Source organism: Pleurodeles waltl, chromosome 4_1 (assembly GCF_031143425.1).
Source record: "Pleurodeles waltl isolate 20211129_DDA chromosome 4_1, aPleWal1.hap1.20221129, whole genome shotgun sequence".
Taxonomy (NCBI): Eukaryota; Metazoa; Chordata; class Amphibia; order Caudata; family Salamandridae; genus Pleurodeles; species Pleurodeles waltl.
The window spans coordinates 58,216,806-58,236,889 of NC_090442.1; the positions used below are offsets into that span (position 1 = coordinate 58,216,806).

Below are 20,084 nucleotides of genomic sequence, written 5' to 3' on the forward strand. Positions count from 1 at the left end.
TGATATGGGATAGTGAATTTGTAAGTCACTCCACACTCATTCCACATGTGTTTTAGGTATGCTGACATGAAGTTGGTACCTCTGTCAGACACCACCTCCTTAGGGAAACCCACTCTGGTAAAGATACCAATGAGGGCCTTGGCTACTGCAGGGGCAGTAGTCGACCTAAGGGGAATAGCTTCAGGATACCTAGTAGCATGATCCACTACTACTAGGATGTACATATTTCCTGAGGCTGTGGGAGGTTCCAGTGGACCAACTATGTCCACACCCATTCTTTCAAAGGGGACCCCCACCACTGGAAGTGGAATGAGGGGGGCCTTTGGGTGCCCACCTGTCTTACCACTGGATTGACAGGTGGGGCAGGAGAGGCAAAACTCCTTAACCTTCTGGGACATATTGGGCCAGTAGAAGTGGTTGACTAACCTCTCCCACGTCTTGGTTTGTCCCAAATGCCCAGCAAGGGGAATAGCATGGGCCAAGGTCAGAATAAACTCTCTGAACGACTGAGGCACTACCACTCTCCTAGTGGCACCAGGTTTGGGGTCTCTGGCCTCAGTGTACAGGAGTCCATCTTCCCAATAGACCCTATGTGTTCCATTTTTCTTGCCCTTGGACTCTTCAGCAGCTTGCTGCCTAAGGCCTTCAAGAGAGGGACAGGTTTCTTGTCCCTTACACAGCTCCTCCCTTGAGGGTCCCCCTGGGCCTAAGAGCTCAACCTGATAAGGTTCAAGTTCCAAAGGCTCAGTTCCCTCAGAGGGCAGAACTTCTTCCTGAGAAGAGAGGTTCCCTTTTTCTGACTGTGTTGCAGTTGGTTTCCCAACTGACTTTCCTTTTCTCTTGGTAGGCTGGGCCATTTTTCCAGACTCCAGCTCTACTTTTTCACCCTGTGCCTTGCATTGTGCTCTTGTTTTTACACACACCAGTTCAGGGATACCCAGCATGGCTGCATGGGTTTTCAGTTCTACCTCAGCCCATGCTGAGGACTCCAGGTCATTTCCAAGCAGACAGTCTACTGGGATGTTTGAGGAGACCACCACCTGTTTCAGGCCATTGACCCCTCCCCATTCTAAAGTTACCATTGCCATGGGATGTGCTTTAGTTTGATTGTCAGCATTGGTGACTGTATAAGTTTTTCCAGTCAGGTATTGGCCAGGGGAAACCAGTTTCTCTGTCACCATGGTGACACTGGCACCTGTATCCCTCAGGCCCTCTACACTTGTCCCATTAATAAAGAGCTGTTGCCTGTATTTTTGCATGTTAGGGGGCCAGGCAGCTAGTGTGGCTAAATCCACCCCACCCTCAGAGACTAGAGTAGCTTCAGTGTGGACCCTGATTTGCTCTGGGCACACTGTTGATCCCACTTGGAGACTAGCCATTCCAGTGTTACCTGGATTGGAGTTTGGAGTGGAATTTTTCTTGGGACAGGCCTTGTCTCCAGTTTGGTGTCCAGACTGACTACAGTTTCGACACCAGGCCTTTTTGGGATCAAAGTTTTTACCCTTGTACCCAGGATTGTTTTGTGAAGAGGCTCTGGGCCCACCCTCCTGTGCAGGTTTTTGGGGGCCTGTAGAAGACTCTTTACTATTTTTATTTTTGGCTGTCTCACCACCTTTCCCCTGGGGAGGTTTTGTGACCCCTTTCTTTTGGTCACCCCCTGTGGAAGTTTTGGACACCCTAGTCTTGACCCAATTCTTGGGGAGAAATTGGTCCTAGGTCTACCAGATGCTGATGCAGTTTATCATTGAAACAATTACTTAACAGGTGTTCTTTCACAAATAAATTGTACAGCCCATCATAATTACTTACACCACTGCCTTGAATCCAACCATCTAGTGTTTTTACTGAGTAGTCTACAAAGTCAACCCAGGTCTGGCTCGAGGATTTTTGAGCCCCCCTGAATCTAATCCTATACTCCTCAGTGGAGAATCCAAAGCCCTCAATCAGGGTACCCTTCATGAGGTCATAAGATTCTGCATCTTTTCCAGAGAGTGTGAGGAGTCTATCCCTACACTTTCCTGTGAACATTTCCCAAAGGAGAGCACCCCAGTGAGATCTGTTCACTTTTCTGGTTACACAAGCCCTCTCAAAAGCTGTGAACCATTTGGTGATGTCATCACCATCTTCATATTTAGTTACAATCCCTTTGGGGATTTTCAACATGTCAGGAGAATCTCTGACCCTATTTATGTTGCTGCCACCATTGATGGGTCCTAGGCCCATCTCTTGTCTTTCCCTCTCTATGGCTAGGATCTGTCTTTCCAAAGCCAATCTTTTGGCCATCCTGGCTAACTGGATGTCCTCTTCACTGGGGTTATCCTCAGTGATTTCAGAGTTGTTGGTCCCTCCTGTGAGGGAACCAGCATCTCTGACTATTATTTGTGGAGTCAGGGCTTGAGTAGCCCTGCTCTCCCTAAGTAGGACTGGAGGGGGGGAATTTCCATCCAAGTCAATATCTTCATCCACTGAGTTGCCACCCTCAGAGGGGTTGGCCTTTTCAAACTCTGCCAAAAGCTCCTGGAGCTGTATTTTGGTAGGTTTGGGGCCTATTGTTATTTTCTTTAATTTACAGAGTGACCTTAGCTCTCTCATCTGTAGATGGAGGTAAGGTGTGGTGTCGAGTTCCACCACAGTCACATCTGTGCTAGACATTTTGCTTCTAAAAGTTGGAATACTTTTTAAGAATCTACAACTAGTTCTAGGTTCTAATTCAAACTTTTACAAACTTTTAAACTCTAAAAGAAATGCTAAACAGGATCTAACACAAGGCCCTAGCAGGTCTTTAAAGAATTTAGAAAACTTTTCAAATTGCAAAAAATCAATTTCTAATGACAATTTTGGAATTTGTCGTGTGATCAGGTATTGGCTGAGTAGTCCAGCAAATGCAAAGTCTTGTACCCCACCGCTGATCCACCAATGTAGGAAGTTGGCTCTGTATGTGCTATTTCAAAGTAAGGAATAGCATGCACAGAGTCCAAGGGTTCCCCTTAGAGGTAAAATAGTGGTAAAAATAGATAATACTAATGCTCTATTTTGTGGTAGTGTGGTCGAGCAGTAGGCTTATCCAAGGAGTAGTGTTAAGCATTTGTTGTACATACACATAGACAATAAATGAAGTACACACACTCAGAGACAAATCCAGCCAATAGGTTTTGTTATAGAAAAATATCTTTTCTTAGTTTATTTTAAGAACCACAGGTTCAAATTTAACATGTAATATCTTGTTTGAAAGGTATTGCAGGTAAGTACATTAGGAACTTTGAATCATTTCAATTGCATGTATACTTTTCAAGTTATTGACAAATAGCTATTTTAAAAGTGGACACAGTGCAATTTTCACAGTTCCTGGGGGAGGTAAGTTTTTGTTAGTTTTACCAGGTAAGTAAGACACTTACAGGGTTCAGTTCTTGGTCCAAGGTAGCCCACCGTTGGGGGTTCAGAGCAACCCCAAAGTCACCACACCAGCAGCTCAGGGCCGGTCAGGTGCAGAGTTCAAAGTGGTGCCCAAAACGCATAGGCTGCAATGGAGAGAAGGGGGGTGCCCCGGTTCCGGTCTGCTTGCAGGTAAGTACCCGCGTCTTCGGAGGGCAGACCAGGGGGGACACAAGCCCACACAGAAATTTCACCCTCAGTGGCGCGGGGGCGGCCGGGTGCAGTGTTAGAACAAGCGTCGGGTTCGCAATGTTAGTCAATGCGAGATCAAGGGATCACTTCAGCGCTGCAGGCAGGCAAGGGGGGGCTTCCTCGGGGAAACCTCCACTTGGGCAAGGGAGAGGGACTCCTGGGGGTCACTTCTCCAGTGAAAGTCCGGTCCTTCAGGTCCTGGGGGCTGCGGGTGCAGGGTCTTTTCCAGGCGTCGGGACTTAGGTTTCAGAGAGTCGCAGTCAGGGGAAGCCTCGGGATTCCCTCTGCAGGCGGCGCTGTGGGGGCTCAGGGGGGACAGGTTTTGGTACTCACAGTCGGAGAGTAGTCCGGGGGTCCTCCCTGAGGTGTTGGTTCTCCACCAGCCGAGTCGGGGTCGCCGGGTGCAGTGTTGCAAGTCTCACGCTTCTTGCGGGGAGTTGCAGGGTTCTTTAAAGCTGCTTCTTGAAACAAAGTTGCAGTCTTTTTGGAGCAGGTCCGCTGTCCTCGGGAGTTTCTTGTCGTCGTCGAAGCAGGGCAGTCCTCAGAGGATTCAGAGGTCGCTGGTCCCTTTGGAAGGCGTCGCTGGAGCAGAGTTCTTTGGAAGGCAGGAGACAGGCCGGTGAGTTTCTGGAGCCAAGGCAGTTGTTGTCTTCTGGTCTTCCTCTGCAGGGGTTTTCAGCTAGGCAGTCCTTCTTCTGGTTGTTGCAGGAATCTAATTTTCTAGGGTTCAGGGTAGCCCTTAAATACTAAATTTAAGGGCGTGTTTAGGTCTGGGGGGTTAGTAGCCAATGGCTACTAGCCCTGAGGGTGGGTACACCCTCTTTGTGCCTCCTCCCAAGGGGAGGGGGACACAATCCTAACCCTATTGGGGGAATCCTCCATCTGCAAGATGGAGGATTTCTAAAAGTTAGAGTCACCTCCGCTCAGGACACCTTAGGGGCTGTCCTGACTGGCCAGTGACTCCTCCTTGTTGCTTTCTTTGTTCCCTCCAGCCTTGCCGCCAAAAGTGGGGGCCGTGGCCGGAGGGGGCGGGCAACTCCACTAAGCTGGAGTGCCCTGCTGGGTTGTGACAAAGGGGTGAGCCTTTGAGGCTCACCGCCAGGTGTCACAGCTCCTGCCTGGGGGAGGTGTTAGCATCTCCACCCAGTGCAGGCTTTGTTACTGGCCTCAGAGTGACAAAGGCACTCTCCCCATGGGGCCAGCAACATGTCTCTAGTGTGGCAGGCTGCTGGAACTAGTCAGCCTACACAGACAGTCGGTTAAGTTTCAGGGGGCACCTCTAAGGTGCCCTCTGGGGTGTATTTTGCAATAAAATGTACACTGGCATCAGTGTGCATTTATTGTGCTGAGAAGTTTGATACCAAACTTCCCAGTTTTCAGTGTAGCCATTATGGTGCTGTGGAGTTCGTGTTTGACAGACTCCCAGACCATATACTCTTATGGCTACCCTGCACTTACAATGTCTAAGGTTTTGTTTAGACACTGTAGGGGTACCATGCTCATGCACTGGTACCCTCACCTATGGTATAGTGCACCCTGCCTTAGGGCTGTAAGGCCTGCTAGAGGGGTGTCTTACCTATACTGCATAGGCAGTGAGAGGCTGGCATGGCACCCTGAGGGGAGTGCCATGTCGACTTACTCGTTTTGTCCTCACTAGCACACACAAGCTGGCAAGCAGTGTGTCTGTGCTGAGTGAGAGGTCTCCAGGGTGGCATAAGACATGCTGCAGCCCTTAGAGACCTTCCTTGGCATCAGGGCCCTTGGTACTAGAAGTACCAGTTACAAGGGACTTATCTGGATGCCAGGGTCTGCCAATTGTGGATACAAAAGTACAGGTTAGGGAAAGAACACTGGTGCTGGGGCCTGGTTAGCAGGCCTCAGCACACTTTCAATTGTAAACATAGCATCAGCAAAGGCAAAAAGTCAGGGGGCAACCATGCCAAGGAGGCATTTCCTTACAGAGGGGTACGTGGCGGTTGAGCCGCTGGTTCAGGTAGGCTGGTCCAGTGTTGTGGAGGGCTTTGTCTGCGTGGTTGAGGATCACGAAGGTGATTCTTTTCTCTATGGGAAGCCAGTGCAGTGTACGCAGGTATTGCGAGATGTGGCAGTGTCGAGGTAGGTTGAGGATCAATCTGGCGGCAGCGTTCTGGATGTTTTGTGTGGGTGAGTTTCTTGTTGATTCCGGCGTAGAGTGCATTGCCATAGTCCAGTCTGTTGGTGATGACGGCGTGTGTGACGGTCTTTCTACGTTCGAGGAGGATCCTCTTGAAGGACTTGCGTAGAAGGCGGAGGGTGCGGAAGCAGGTGGAGGTGACTGAGTTGATTTGATGGTTCATGCTAAAGTTGGATTCAGGATGATTCCGAGGTTGCAACCTTGGCTGGTGGGGGTGGGCGGGATTCCGAGGGTCGGTGGCCACCAGGAGTCATTCCACGCGTTGGGTTGAGGGCCCATGATGTGACCTTGTTGTGTAGCCATTTTAGTTATAGCTCCATGCACATTATTTTAACACACTAGGCCGCTGTGCACTTTAACCTAGATATGTTTTATTCTGCTTCGCATTATTATTATTACAATAACCATTTTTACGGTCTTGTTTTATTTTCATCTATCTAACTGTTTTGCCTAGGCCAGCACTCTGTTCTCAAACAGGACATTTTTTATCACTCTGTGCTTCATTCAAAGCTACTGTTCGGTACATTGCCGGTGAACGTGGTAGAAGTTTAGTCTCCATCATTCGTAGAAAATACACATCCTTACTTAGGGACATTTTCTCAGAACATCAGCTGTGTTATTATATAAACACTTCCTTGTCCCTTACACGTTAGAGGGAGATTCCAGCCAGGGAACCACAACTGTATGCTGATTGCTGAATGCTTCGCTACAGATGCTAACGCAGACCACAGGCCTTTGCTCAGGCCTGGGGGTTGATGTCTTCCCAAGGGAACCTGAAAAGCAGATCTAGAGCTTAACATGCTGTGCTCAAATTATAACTTAGATAAGAAATAGTCCATCGATCATAGTGACAATATGATAGCATTGTTCTTATGTTTCACTCCTCTCGTCACAATTTTAATACTGTCATGTTGTGTCGTCCTGTTTATTGCAGCCCACGCTTTGCTATCTAAGATGCCGTCGTTTTATTAAACTCATTATTGAAACATATACTGCCTCTGTTTGTCGTTTATATATGAGATTGAATTGTAAATGAGAGAACCGGATGCAATCTGAGAGACCACGACTTCCCTGAGAAGCCTAGTATGTCATGCGCTCGGCTGCCCAATCATCCCTATCCTTTGGTAGAGATGAGGCACTGCTAGTTAGCTGGAGCAAAACCCGGATTAGAGCGACAGGCGTCACCCGCAGTGGGTTAGACTCAGTCTCCCACACTGCGGACGATTCTGCTGCTCAAAATCCAGTAGTCTCATTAGAATAATAATAGCCTACGCAACAACCTCAACTGTGTCTCTGCTCAGGGGATTTGATTCACTCCATTTGAAATGCTTTGAGCTAGACTTCTCTTCAAACTTGCTTGGAACTATGTTGCCTGAAGTAGGCCAGAAGCTGTTATTCACATCTAAGTAGGGCAGTTTTGCAGTCCTTTTGCTCTAACTTTGATTTGTACTCATCCCTCAACCTTTCACATTTCTCACCATTGGTATTGCTCTTTTGTATGCATACGATCACTCATGCAGATTATTTACAACCTCGCTCCATTCCACCCTCTCCTAGGAGGTGTTTGGTGTGGTTTTGTTTTTGTTCTGTCTTTTTTTTTCTTCACATCTGTACCTGATGGCACTCCCATATTTGGCACCTGATATGTCAACTGCCACGTAGTTTCCAGTGGGGTTGTGAGATGCTAATGGCGATGCCAGTTGAATCTAGTGACGTGGGTGATGGTAAGCTCAATGGCACCTTGCAAGAGGGTTCAAGAGAGTATTATGCCGGAGTAATCGTATCTACCAGATGAATCATTATCAAAGGTGAAATAATTGTTCATCCAAAATACGAGACGCCAATATTAGTGTGCCCCTTTCATTTCTGTCTGCATTTAGTGTCTTTTTCACCCCGAAAATACATCCCTTTAAAAAGAGTCCATGCTCTACACTTAGTCCCGGTTATTGCCCTTCAGTAGTATGTGTTAGAAGCATGTGCCGCAAGAATAAGTAAGTGGTCCAAGGGTATATGTATAAATAATAAAAACTTTATTGAGTAAAGTTTGCTTTGTTTTTAGATCCTGCGTGAGCTGCCTTCCTATGATGTTGTCTACACATGTGTAGCTGTGTCACACTCTGGGCGCATGGTTTTCACCGGCACATCCATTGGGACCATCCGCTCCATGAAGTACCCGCTGCCCATACACAAGGAGTTTAACGAGTACCAGGCGCATGCAGGTCCGATTACAAAGGTAAGCAAAGCCTTAGGACTGAACATACCACACTGCTTCATTAACAAGGGGCTACAAATGCTGTGCAAGAGCCAGAAATGTATGGTAACTAGGTAACTAACCGTGAGAGAGTATAACTGTGTTACAGGACAGGAAAGTGTTTTAATTAACACCTGTAATGGTTGGTGCTAGTTGGCTGGCAACGAGAGTGAGTTAACTTTGTTATTGTATATTATCGTAAGAACAAAGAACGGTAGTGAGACGTACGATTTGCCAGCACTGATTCTGCAATGCGATGGAGTAGTGTTAGAGAGGGTCAAATGAGGAGAGGGGCATTCTGGCGGAAATCTTTTAGATGAAAGGGAAGAGATTTGGCCTTATTGATGGGTTGAGAGAGTAGGAGGAACACTGTAAATTGCTAGTACTTCCTGTCGGCCAGAACTGTAATTCCACACTTTTATTTTTTTGAGTTGGGGAAACTGTGGTGTTACCATGAGCAGAGCCTTTGTTGTCTCCACTGAATGTACCCGCTGACCCAGCAGTCCATCCGCCCAGGACTGCTGGGTCACAGCAGCGGGGCCGCCTTCCTATTGAGTGCAGGACAAGAGTTCCTCATTTTCTCTGCCTGTGTCCACAGTGCGAGACATGAGTCTGTGAGCTGTTATGATGTGAAAAAAAGAGGTTGCTGAGCGGCTACTTTCAATATAGCGCCTGGTTGGTGGCTTTACTACTGTGAAGGAAGCTGCCCAGGCAGTGGCTTCTTTCACAGCTGAGAGATCCTTGAAAGGCAGACCGGTGTGTCTGAATACAGTGGGCAGCCCTCTGCCAGGGGCTGAAGGGTCACCTGCCACCCCCTGGCAGGACAGCTGGACACCCACCAAGGCCAAATAAGACTAAGGGCCTGATTACAACTTTGGAGGAGGTGTTAATCCGTCCCAAAAGTGACGGTAAAGTGACGGATATACCACCAACCGTATTTCGAGTTCCATAGGATATAATGGACTCGTAATACGGCTGGTGGTATATCCGTCACTTTACCGTCACTTTTGGGACGGATTAACACCTCCTCCAAAGTTGTAATCAGGCCCTAATTGTCTTTAGCAATGGACAGAATGCTCTAGCATCTGGACAGGTTAATTTATTGTTTGGATAAAGTATTGGCTAGCTTAACTCTTGTTAATTCTTCATTTATAGAGGAACAACAAATTAAATTGTGTTAGATGAGCCAAGCTCACTTAGAGGACATTTGTAGTCATTTTATGCCATCAGGCCGTTCCAAAGTCCCATAATAAAGTGCAGTGTTTTAATATATTTGTCCTTACTATGGATCATGGCTTTACCCTTTTCAGTTTAGACTTGTTTTGCTTCACTTGTCGTCAGGTTTCTGTCATCCTTTCAAACCTTAGTTTTGGAGGTAAGGTGCAATTGTTTGTGTTTTTCACACTGCAGTACTAACGTTGAAGGGCTGCAAGCCATCATGGGAGGAAACTTTGACAAATGTCCCTCCTAAGGTTGGAAAAAAGTAGTAGAAGGAAGTATGTGCCCGGTTTCTTCCTAACAGACAGTGTGTTGACCAGTGTGATCTTTCTCAGCAGTGATGTACAGCATGCTAAAACACAGGGAATCTACTGGCCCACAGAGTAAACATAGTGTATATAAAAGGCACATCAGTGGCCTCTTGTCTGTTGAATCAAGGTACTAACCCCTGTAATGCTCCAAGTGAGGTTCTGCCTTCTTCTCGGACCATCGTGGAGCACACTTTGCTACTTCTGTGGGCCTTTGAGCGCTTAGGAATGGTCACTACCATTACTGCTCCTGGTCATTATTAGAAACCTAGATAGTGATTTGATCAATTTTAAGCTGACTTTCACCACTAAGTCTCACTTGGTGTTTAGGGGGTTTGAAGCATCTGTCACCAGAGATGTCAAGTTCTTGCTTGATAAAACATGTTTATTGTTGATGGCACCGCCTTCAAAGAGCTGACATCGAGGAGCCAAGATAAGATGCTTCAATGAACAAAGAAGCCAATGAGAGCTCAGGTTTTTTTATTTCTAGTGTTCCTCTTCAGTACTCTGCTACCCTCCTAGCCTCAGGTGATGTTCTTGCTCTAGGAGACTACAGAAGCCATTCTGAGAGAAGATCAAGAGAACATTGAAGACTCTACATCACACAGGTGGAGAACTCCCTTAGGAGAACCTAGGTGGCAGGCGGAATAGAGCTGATAAATCCAAAAGCTCTGGAACAGAGTATGTAGAAAACACAGAAAAGTAAAGGTCACATAAGAGCAGATTTCCTTCATATTTATGGCCCTAGCACCTCTCTCTCCATTGAGATGTCTTGTCATTTTAGTGCTGGAGGTCACTGTAGACATATTTCTGACACCCGACTTTGCAGATCGCTATATACCAAGACACAGTCGGAAAAAACGTCTCTGGGTTCCTCAAGAGTAGGCGTGTACTATATCTATATTGCCACTTTAAAATTCTTTCAAATAGCATAACTATTGATTTGATGTCTGATGTTGGACATTGTAAGGAAATGCCTCCTTGGCATGGTTACCCCCTGACTTTTTGCCTTTGCTGATGCTATGTTTTGATTTGAAAGTGTGCTGAGGCCTGCTAACCAGGCCCCAGCACCAGTGTTCTTTCCCTAACCTGTACTTTTGTTTTACACAATTGGCACACCCTGGCATCCAGGTAAGCTTGTGTGTGCTGGTGAGAACAAAACGAGTAAGTCGACATGGCACTCCCCTCAGGGTGCCATGCCAACCTCACACTGCCTATGCAGTATAGATAAGTCACCCCTCTAGCAGGCCTTACAGCCCTAAGGCAGGGTGCACTATACCATAGGTGAGGGCACCAGTGCATGAGCACTGTGCCCCTACAGTGTCTAAGCAAAACCTTAGACATTGTAAGTGCAGGGTAGCCATAAGAGTATATGGTCTGGGAGTCTGTCAAACACGAACTCCACAGCACCATAATGGCTACACTGAAAACTGGGAAGTTTGGTATCAAACTTCTCAGCACAATAAATGCACACTGATGCCAGTGTACATTTTATTGTAAAATACACCCCAGAGGGCACCTTAGAGGTGCCCCCTGAAACTTAAACCAACTACCCGTGTAGGCTGACTGGTTCTAGCAGCCTGCCACACTCGAGACATGTTGCTGGCCACATGGGGAGAGTGCCTTTGTCACTCTGTGGCCTGTAACAAAGCCTGCACTGGGTGGAGATGCTATCACCTCCCCCAGGCAGGAGCTGTAACACCTGGCGGTGAGCCTCAAAGGCTTAGCCCCTTTGTTACAGCACCACAGGGCACTCCAGCTATTGGAGTTGTCCGCCCCCTCCGGCCACGGCCCCACTTTTGGCGGCAAGGCCGGAGGAGATAATGAGAATAACAAGGAGGAGTCACTGGCCAGTCAGGACAGCCCCTAAGGTGTCCTGAGCTGAAGTGACTCTAACTTTTAGAAATCCTCCATCTTGCAGATGGAGGATTCCCCCAATAGGGATAGGAATGTGACCCCCTCCCCTTGGGAGGAGGCACAAAGAGGGTGTACCCACCCTCAGGGCTAGTAGCCATTGGCTACTAACCCCCCAGACCTAAACACGCCCTTAAATTTAGTATTTAAGGGCTTCCCTGAACCTAAGAATTTAGATTCCTGCAACTTACCGAAGAAGAAGACTGCTGAGCTGAAAACCCCTGCAGAAGAAGAAAGAAGACACCAACTGCTTTGGCCCCAGTCCTACCGGCCTGTCTCCTGCCTTCTAAAGAAACCTGCTCCAGCGACGCTTTCTCAAGGACCAGCGACCTCTGAATCCTCAGAGGACTGCCCTGCTTCAAGAGGAACAAGAAACTCCCGAGGACAGCGGACCTGCTCCAAAAAGACTGCAACTTTGTTACAGAGGAGCAGATTTAAAGACCCCTGCAATCCCCGCAAGAAGCGTGAGACTTGCAACACTGCACCCGGCGACCCCGACTCGACTGGTGGAGAACTAACACCTCAGGGAGGACCCTCCGGCGACTCCGAGACTGTGAGTAATCAAAGTTGTCCCCCCTGTGCCCCCACAGCGACGCCTGTAGAGGGAATCCCCAGGCTCCCCCTGACTGCGACTGCCTGACTCTAAAATCCCGACGGCTGGAAAAGACCCTGCACCCGTACTTACCTGCTGGCAGACTGGAACCGGGGCACCCCCTTCTCTCCATTGAAGCCTATGCGTTTTGGGCACCACTTTGAACTCTGCACCTGACCGGCCCTGAGCTGCTGGTGTGGTGACTTTGGGGTTGCTCTGAACCCCCAACGGTGGGCTACCTTGGACCCCAATCTTAACCCGTAGGTGGTTTACTTACCTGCAAAACCTAACAATACTTTACCTCCCCCAGGAACTGTGAAAATTGCACTGTCCACTTTTAAAACAGCTAAATGTGTTTTATGTAAAAAGTATATATGCTACTGTAATTCTGCAAAGTTCCTAAAGTACTTACCTGCAATACCTTTCAAATGAGATATTACATGTAGAATTTGAACCTGTGGTTCTTAAAATAAACTAAGAAAATATATTTTTCTATAACAAAACCTATTGGCCTGGATTTGTCTCTGAGTGTGTGTTCCTCATTTATTGCCTGTGTGTATGTACAACAAATGCTTAATACTACTCCTTTGATAAGCCTACTGCTCGACCACACTACCACAAAATAGAGCATTAGTATTATCTCTTTTTGCCACTATCTTACCTCTAAGGGGAACCCTTGGACTCTGTGCATACTATTCCTTACTTTGAAATAGTACATACAGAGCCAACTTCCTACAGACATGCTGCTGTGTTCAGCTTCTAAACTTCATTACTGTGTGTTTATCATGCCATTCTTGAGTACATTTTTTCTGATTGTGTCTGTCTTGCACACAAAGATTGTAAAGGTGTTCCCTTCATCTGGATTTCATTTGTATGTCGACACTGCCTTTCACTTCAGAAATATCCTCAAACACTTTTAGACAGAGCTACCCTTTTCTAGGATCTGTGATGTCCTTCATTTCTATTGTTCTGCATGTGGAGCTGCACACGAGTCCTCTACTGGAATGCCCTAATGAGTGGTGTCAGATGTCCTTGAGGAGGGTAGATGAATTCACACTAACAGCTGCAGTGCTTCATTCTTTCCGTGCGTGGCATAAGAAGGAGGGTAGTCTAAAAAAATAACCTTCTATCTTGATGATCCTGACAAGCTCTTCCATGTTGGGGTGGGTGGCTCACATGCATAATCAGACAGTTCATGTTACCTACTTTCAGAAATATATGCCATACTTCATCTGTTTGCTAGAACTAGGCCACATCAAAAGCGGTAAGAATGGAAACAGAGAGCGGATGGCCATGTACTACCTCATAAGGAAAATGAGTGCAGGACCCTCCTGGAATAAGCTCAAATGATCTGGCATTGGCTTCTGAGACGGAACGTAGACATCTCAGCAGTCCATCTTCCAGGTGTGCAACACATGAAGGCTGATTTATTAAGCAGATCCCTGCTTAAGGAGCCAAGTGGGTCAAAAACAGGAAAACCCCTTGCTCCTGCATACCTCCAGTATCACCCTAAAACCTTGCTCTACACTGTGTGAACATTTGGGAGATGATTGCTTCATGATTTGTTCATTTGTTGAAATGGATATTATTTCTCTCTTAAGGTGCAGGGAAGAACATTGATTCAGAACTCATCTGGGGTGATAAACATCAAGGTATAGCGTTGAGGAAGCTGCAGTTACCAGTGGGTAAGGCGGCCCTGGCACCCCCTCTTTCGAGGCATCCTGGGCCATACTGGGGCTTCTTATTCCCCAAGATCATGCCTGCTTCCCCATGGTACTTACAGATAACAGTTGCACAGAAGTGCATGGCTAGAGTCTACTTAGTTAGAGTCCACTTGGCTAGAGTCCACTTCCTCTCACTTCATATGCCCCCTAATGCCTAGCGCTCCCATTGTTGGGCCTTCCGCAACCCCTTGGCTTCAATTCTGCCACGGACCTCAGGTGCTGGAATGAGCGGGCATTGGACATGATCAATCAATCAATCAAGGATTTGTAGAGCGCGGCTAATCACACATAGGGTCTCAAGACACTGTGTGTGGACGTGCTGCTTAGTTGAAGAGCCAGGTCTTGGGGTCCTTCCTGAACTGCTTCAGTGATGCAGTCTGCCTGAGCTTGAGAGGTAGCGCGTTCCATGTTCAGGCTGTTAGGAAGGAGAAGGATCTTCCTCCTGCTGTACTTTTCCGGATCTTGGAAGGGCAAGCTAGAAGGAATGGAGACATCTGTGTGGTACGTGGAAGGCGAGGCGGTGGTTGAGGTATGCCGGTCCTATGTTGTGCAGTGCCTTGTAGGTGTGGCTTAGGAGTTTGTATGTGATGCGCTTGTTGACTGGGAGCCAGCGTAGGTCTCTGAGGTGGGAGGAGATGCGGCTGTGTCAGGGGATGTCCAGGATGAGTCTGGCTGCTGCATTCGGAACTCTTTGTAGTCTTGATTTAAGTTTCTTGGCGATGCCAGCATAGAGTGCGTTGCCATAGTTTGCTAGTGATGAGTGTGTGGGTGACTGTCTTCCTTGTGTTGGGGGAATCCACTTGAAAATCTTCCGAAGGAGTCGGAGGGTGTGAAAGCATGAAGAAGAGACGCATTGACTTGGCGGGTCATTGATAGAGAGGAGTCTAAGATGATGCCCAGGTTATGCGCATGGTCTGTGGGGACGGGGGCGTTACTGAGAGCTGTGGGCCACCAGTAGTCATTCCAGGCAGAAGGAGTGAAGCCAATCATGAGGATCTCTGTCTTTTTTTAGTTGAGCTTGAGGCAGCTGGCCTCCAAATAGTGACCTTTTTACTGAGAGACATCAACTGCCCTATGATCAATTCATCCCTTATGATGGTATGCTGCCAGGTCAATTTCTTACATACAGACAATTATGCAGCTCCTGTCAGACCCTCAGGTCTACGCAAGATTATGAGCCTCAAACCCATACTATTTAGAAAGTGTTGCTCCACATGGGGGATGGGCACCACCTGATCACACCCATCTACAAAGCCATCAGGGACCACACTAACCACTAACAGCGCTGCGAGACCAGTGGGCGGCTGACATCAGGAGGGTGCTTCATGATAAGGGGTGGGAACAGGCCCTGGAATTCCCAAAATGGGTTTCCTGTAATACCAGTATTAAGAACCTTCAATTTTCCATTCTACCCTGTGCCTGTTTAACCCCTACACAGCTTAATCACTACTTTCCGGATGCACACCTGTGATAGCCCCATTGTCACTTGCCAACAGCCAATCTGCAACATATGCTCTGGTCATATCACAAATTGGCTCTCAGTACACACAGTGCTTAGGGAGGTTGCGGAGCTGCTTCATATGTAGACTTGGGGGGGGCCTGCACCCTGGCTCTTTACAAACAGAAGAAACGTTGTAAGGCGAGATCACGCTTTAGTGACCTGTCCCTCTTGCTGACAAAGGGAACCCTGGCCATGCACTAAAGAGCGGCTTTGGCACCACTAGCGGCGGCCTGGCATGAAGCAGTATACCAAGGTGGGGAAGGCTGAGGGAGAGGCCCTTAGGTGGGAGGAGGCCCAACGCCTCTGCAAACACCCACTCTCCATGGCATGGGGCACCCTCCTCAATCAGTGCAGTCAACTTACACAGCCAACTAGTTCATCCCGTCAGACATGACGTGGGTTTATTCTACTACTGAATGAGCCTGCCCCGGCCCCTGCCTGCACGTGGCCTCACGTCCCCATCCATACCCAGCTCCCCCCGCAGTGCAGCTGCTGTCAACCCAACCCTGTGCCGTCCCCTTCCCCTGCGGACCCACATTCGCTTTCCGTTCTGGACAGACTCCCTCCTGCAGTGATTGGTCTTTGTCATTTCCCACTCTGGCCTCCTTCCCTCCCCCCCACACCTGGCCCTGTTTTACTCCCCTCCCTCCTACTTTAGAAGAAAACACATTAGCACTGTGATATTCCTTACCTGTCTGCAGTAATTCTACATAAACACTTACACCGTACACTGGAGATTATCACCTAGGACACTCTGCAAATTGTTTTGGAATTGTGTATTTCCTGATGTAACGTTACCTAATGATCTGCATGTTGTTACGCTGTAATCTAATTGCCCCCTCTTCGTGGGTGTCATATAGCTGTATCTATGTGCTCTTGTTCTTTTTTGAACCCCAATAAAAACTGTTAAAATAAAGGTAAGAATATTGATTCAAAAACAGACCAGGAGTGGCTATCTCGTTCACTTAGTTAAATCTAGTTTACAATTTTCTTGAGTGAAAGTTTGCTTATTGTGAACAGAAAATATCCATCTGTGACAGTCATTTCCACTATCCATGAAATTAAGGAAGGTCTTTTTAGAAATTCTTTTGATGATCTGTCACTTTTTTAGAAGTTCATGTGTCTCATGGGAACTAAATTAAATACTTATAAACTGATGTTCCCTCCTTCTGAAGCTATACAGACAGCTGATTCTGAGCATCTGTCTAGGAAGGTTCCTTTCATACTGGCCATCATATTGACAGAAAGGGGGAGCAAAATATAGGCCCTTAGATTTTTAAACTATGGTCCTAACAACCAAATTGTCCTGACAATTTAGCCCTCTTTTTTACAACAGTCACATAATCAAAACGTTTTCCTTCAATAATGTTCCCTAACCAATTCTCTCCTTCACACCATAGGTCTGAAAAGAAAACCTTTGGTACTAACTTAACAAAACCAAAGAGATTGGAAAGACTAAAAAGCACTTTGCTAAATATGGGGCAGTTCAGACAGGTGTTGCACCACCACCTACCACCGGAGGCAAACAGCCCTCTTATGGGCCGGCCTAGAGCCCATCACACGGGAGGACAGCATCTCCACCTGCACCCCTTGACACAGCCACACTGATGATATCTGCAGAGTGATCATTTGTAGATCAGTTCACACTTTCCCAGACACAACTGTCTGGGTTTTTAATTGAATGTGCGAGGAAATATGAATTTTAGATTGAACTTAACTAAGCTGATGGCTTTGTGTCATTTTTTCAGTTGCTCATTCCTTTCACTCCCCAAGCGTTCCCCCTGGAAAGGCACGAGTTAGCCGTTCTATTCTATGTGTACGAGAATCCAACGATTTCGAAGGAAAGGTTACTTAGTTGTAATTATATTGCTTAATAATTAAGGATATTTTTATTATTTTACTGAACAAACCTCCCACCTTTATGGTAAAACCAGAAGTGATTAGGAGTTAGTCACTACAATCCTCTGTTTGTAGAACTTTGCCAAAATAAGCTGAGACTGTGTTGAACTGTGAGATGCTCGAGCAGCCTGCTGACTTAAAGCGACTGTCCCAATTCCTCATTAGTGAGACTTCTTCCTGTATAGCTATACGTCCCTTTATTCTTCTTTTTTTTTTTTTTACAGGAAGAATTTGCTATACAGCTTGAAGTTGGCCTAGTTATTAATCTAAACTAGTTTTTAAACTTAATCAGCCATTTTCGAAAATGTAGTACTGTGTTAAGCAACATTTAATCAATATTGTTGTTGTATTCTCCTCTTCAAGCGAGTCTCGCACACATAGTCCCTCCTTGCTATTGTGAATGGAATTCACAATTCCTTTGATGCTAGTACAGTTTTAGATTGGCTGTTGTGCAGTTGGCAATGTGTCTGAATGACTTCATATGTCTCCGGGAATTTTCAACACTATGGGCCTGATTTATAGTTTGTCAGACAGGGTACTCTGTCATAAGTACGATGGAGTACCCTATCCCTGTCCACCAAACCTTTGGCCTGTCCGCCTCATTCAGGGACAGAGAGACTGTAAGTGTTCTGTCAACAGTGCCTCCGCGGACTCATTGACAGTAATCCTCCGATGGATCAATGGAGTAGAGGCCTTTGAAGGAAGGACTTTTAAAGTTCCAGGGTGTTAACACCATTAGTTCTTTGTGTTTCAAAAACAAACTTCCGCTTTCGAGGTTTGATTTTGAAAAAACAAAAACTTGAGAAGTTTGCTGGATTGCCATCAAGGTTGATGATCCTGCCCATCAACCACCATCATTGCTGTTCCTGTCAATGTAGAGAGTTGTCTGCAGGTCTGATGGACAACCCTAAATTTAGGGGACAGAGGTCCCTTGGAACCTCCATCCACCAAACTCTAAATCAAGCCCTATATTTCCTAGAAAACAGTACATTTTGTTTTATAAAATAGAATCACAAATATATACATTTTAATCTCAATCCACCACCTAAAAAAGGAAATACTTGATGTTAAACGAGGAATACAGGTACATAGCCCCACTTCATCTGCAACGCAAATACAGAATCAGGACTGGCCCAGACCAGCTCTGGATTGTATAAGGGATGAAATGACTTACAACTGGATCAGAGGGGCTTCTAACTCTAAACCGGAATGAAAATGTGGAACTGAGCTAAGCACACTACCCTGTATCCAATTAAAAAACAGACACGAACTAAATAAGACACAATACCCCATTTAAAAGTGAAAGAAAGGCCTACGAGTAAACTTTGGATGCTGCACCATCACCACAGAAAGCATAGATTTATAATCGAAAATGTCCCACTGCTAGACCTACAAGTGAAGAATATATCAAGAACTGAGCCGGGCTAAGTGCCACGTCTACAAGGAAAGAACAGACCTAGAACTGACCCAGATCCATTGACATGTACAAGGGAAGGACAAATCTAGAACTCATACAGCCTTACTGCCACCTCTACAAGGAAAGGCAAATTTAGAAGTGAGCTAGATTCACTGCCCCATCTACAAGGAAAGAGCGGAAGTAGCCAGACCTAATGCTACCTCCCCTTAGAACTGAACCAGACCTGGGGCCCTATAACCAGTTTGGTGGTCAAAGGGCCACTAAAGCTGCGGTGGCAGTGAGGTGGTCCAACTGCCAAATTACTACCCCGGTGGCCGTACCACCGGGGGACCGCCGCCACCACCAGGATCATGGATACCAGCGGGATGGCGGCGGTCAAAGTTGTGATCAGCCACGGCTGCTTCATCGCCGCCATGCTAATCAGGAGTCCTCTTTCCACCAGCCTTTTCATGGCAGAGTCCCCGCCTTGAAAAGGCTAACCGAAGCCAGTGCTGGAGGCCACCGTGGGGCCGCTGCACTGGCCATGGCCATGGAATGGGCAGTGCGGGGGCCCCCCTGCCAGCACCCCCGGAATGCGCACCATCTGCAATACAGACAGTGTGCATTCCGAGGGTACTGTTGTGCTACGACCTTGGCCAAGGCTCCCTTAAGGGGGATTTTGCTTAAAGTGCTTCCACCACACCAGTGCAAGCACCTTTGGCAAAATAATCACCCCTGACCTTGCCGAGATCTGTAAGTATCGTGCATGGTCCTCAACTACAAGGAAACGACCAATTCTGTAATATTTTGAGCTAAATGTTTTGCCCTGTTTATTTTAACCTAAATGTACGTCAAATCAAACATTTCATACTTTTAACCTATATTTAACAGACATAAATAATGACATACCCAAAATGTTCTGCATAGAAAGCTCCCTGACCTACTGAAGAAGAACTCAAAGTTCTGCCTGCTTGGAATGGGATATAGGTAGATTTATCAGGTAGTGGACATAAGACAATACCAACACACATCCTTTCACCAGTTAACTGGTATAAAAAGTCCTCACATGAAAGTGATGAATATTGTTTGGTTCAGTTGCTTCATATTTGACAAATGCATTTGTAGTTATTTGTGTGTTACACTGCATGGGTTCCCTTAGCCTGTGATACCTGAAGTCGGTCGTCCTTTCTGCTCGTCTTCCCACAGATGGCCGTTACCTTTGATGACCAGTACCTCTTGACTGTCTCGGAGGACAGCTCCATGCTTGTCTGGAAGATATCCGACAAGGAAGGGCGAGGTTTGAAGCGGGAGAAGGAAGTAGGGTATGCAGAAGAGGTGCTAATCACCAAAACCGACATTGATGAAAAGGTAGGGTGGAAGAAGTTCAGTCGGTGCGATAGTGGGACTCGAAGACGAAAGTGAGAGAGTGTAAGCATGAAAGAAGCTGCAGAGCGGAAGGTGCAGCACCTACAAGTGAATGCTAG

At 46.8% G+C, this 20,084-nt stretch overlaps 1 protein-coding gene across 1 annotated transcript in view; it reads left to right on the top strand.

Moving 5' to 3' along the window:
- The window catches only part of CFAP57 (cilia and flagella associated protein 57), a 178,020-nt gene that overhangs the window by 85,715 nt on the left and 72,221 nt on the right, over positions 1 to 20,084 (top strand). The window contains exons 12-13 of the mRNA XM_069227784.1: positions 7,857 to 8,030; positions 19,807 to 19,968. Of these exons, the coding sequence (XP_069083885.1) occupies positions 7,857 to 8,030; positions 19,807 to 19,968 (336 nt within the window). The remainder of the gene's footprint in view (positions 1 to 7,856; positions 8,031 to 19,806; positions 19,969 to 20,084) is intronic.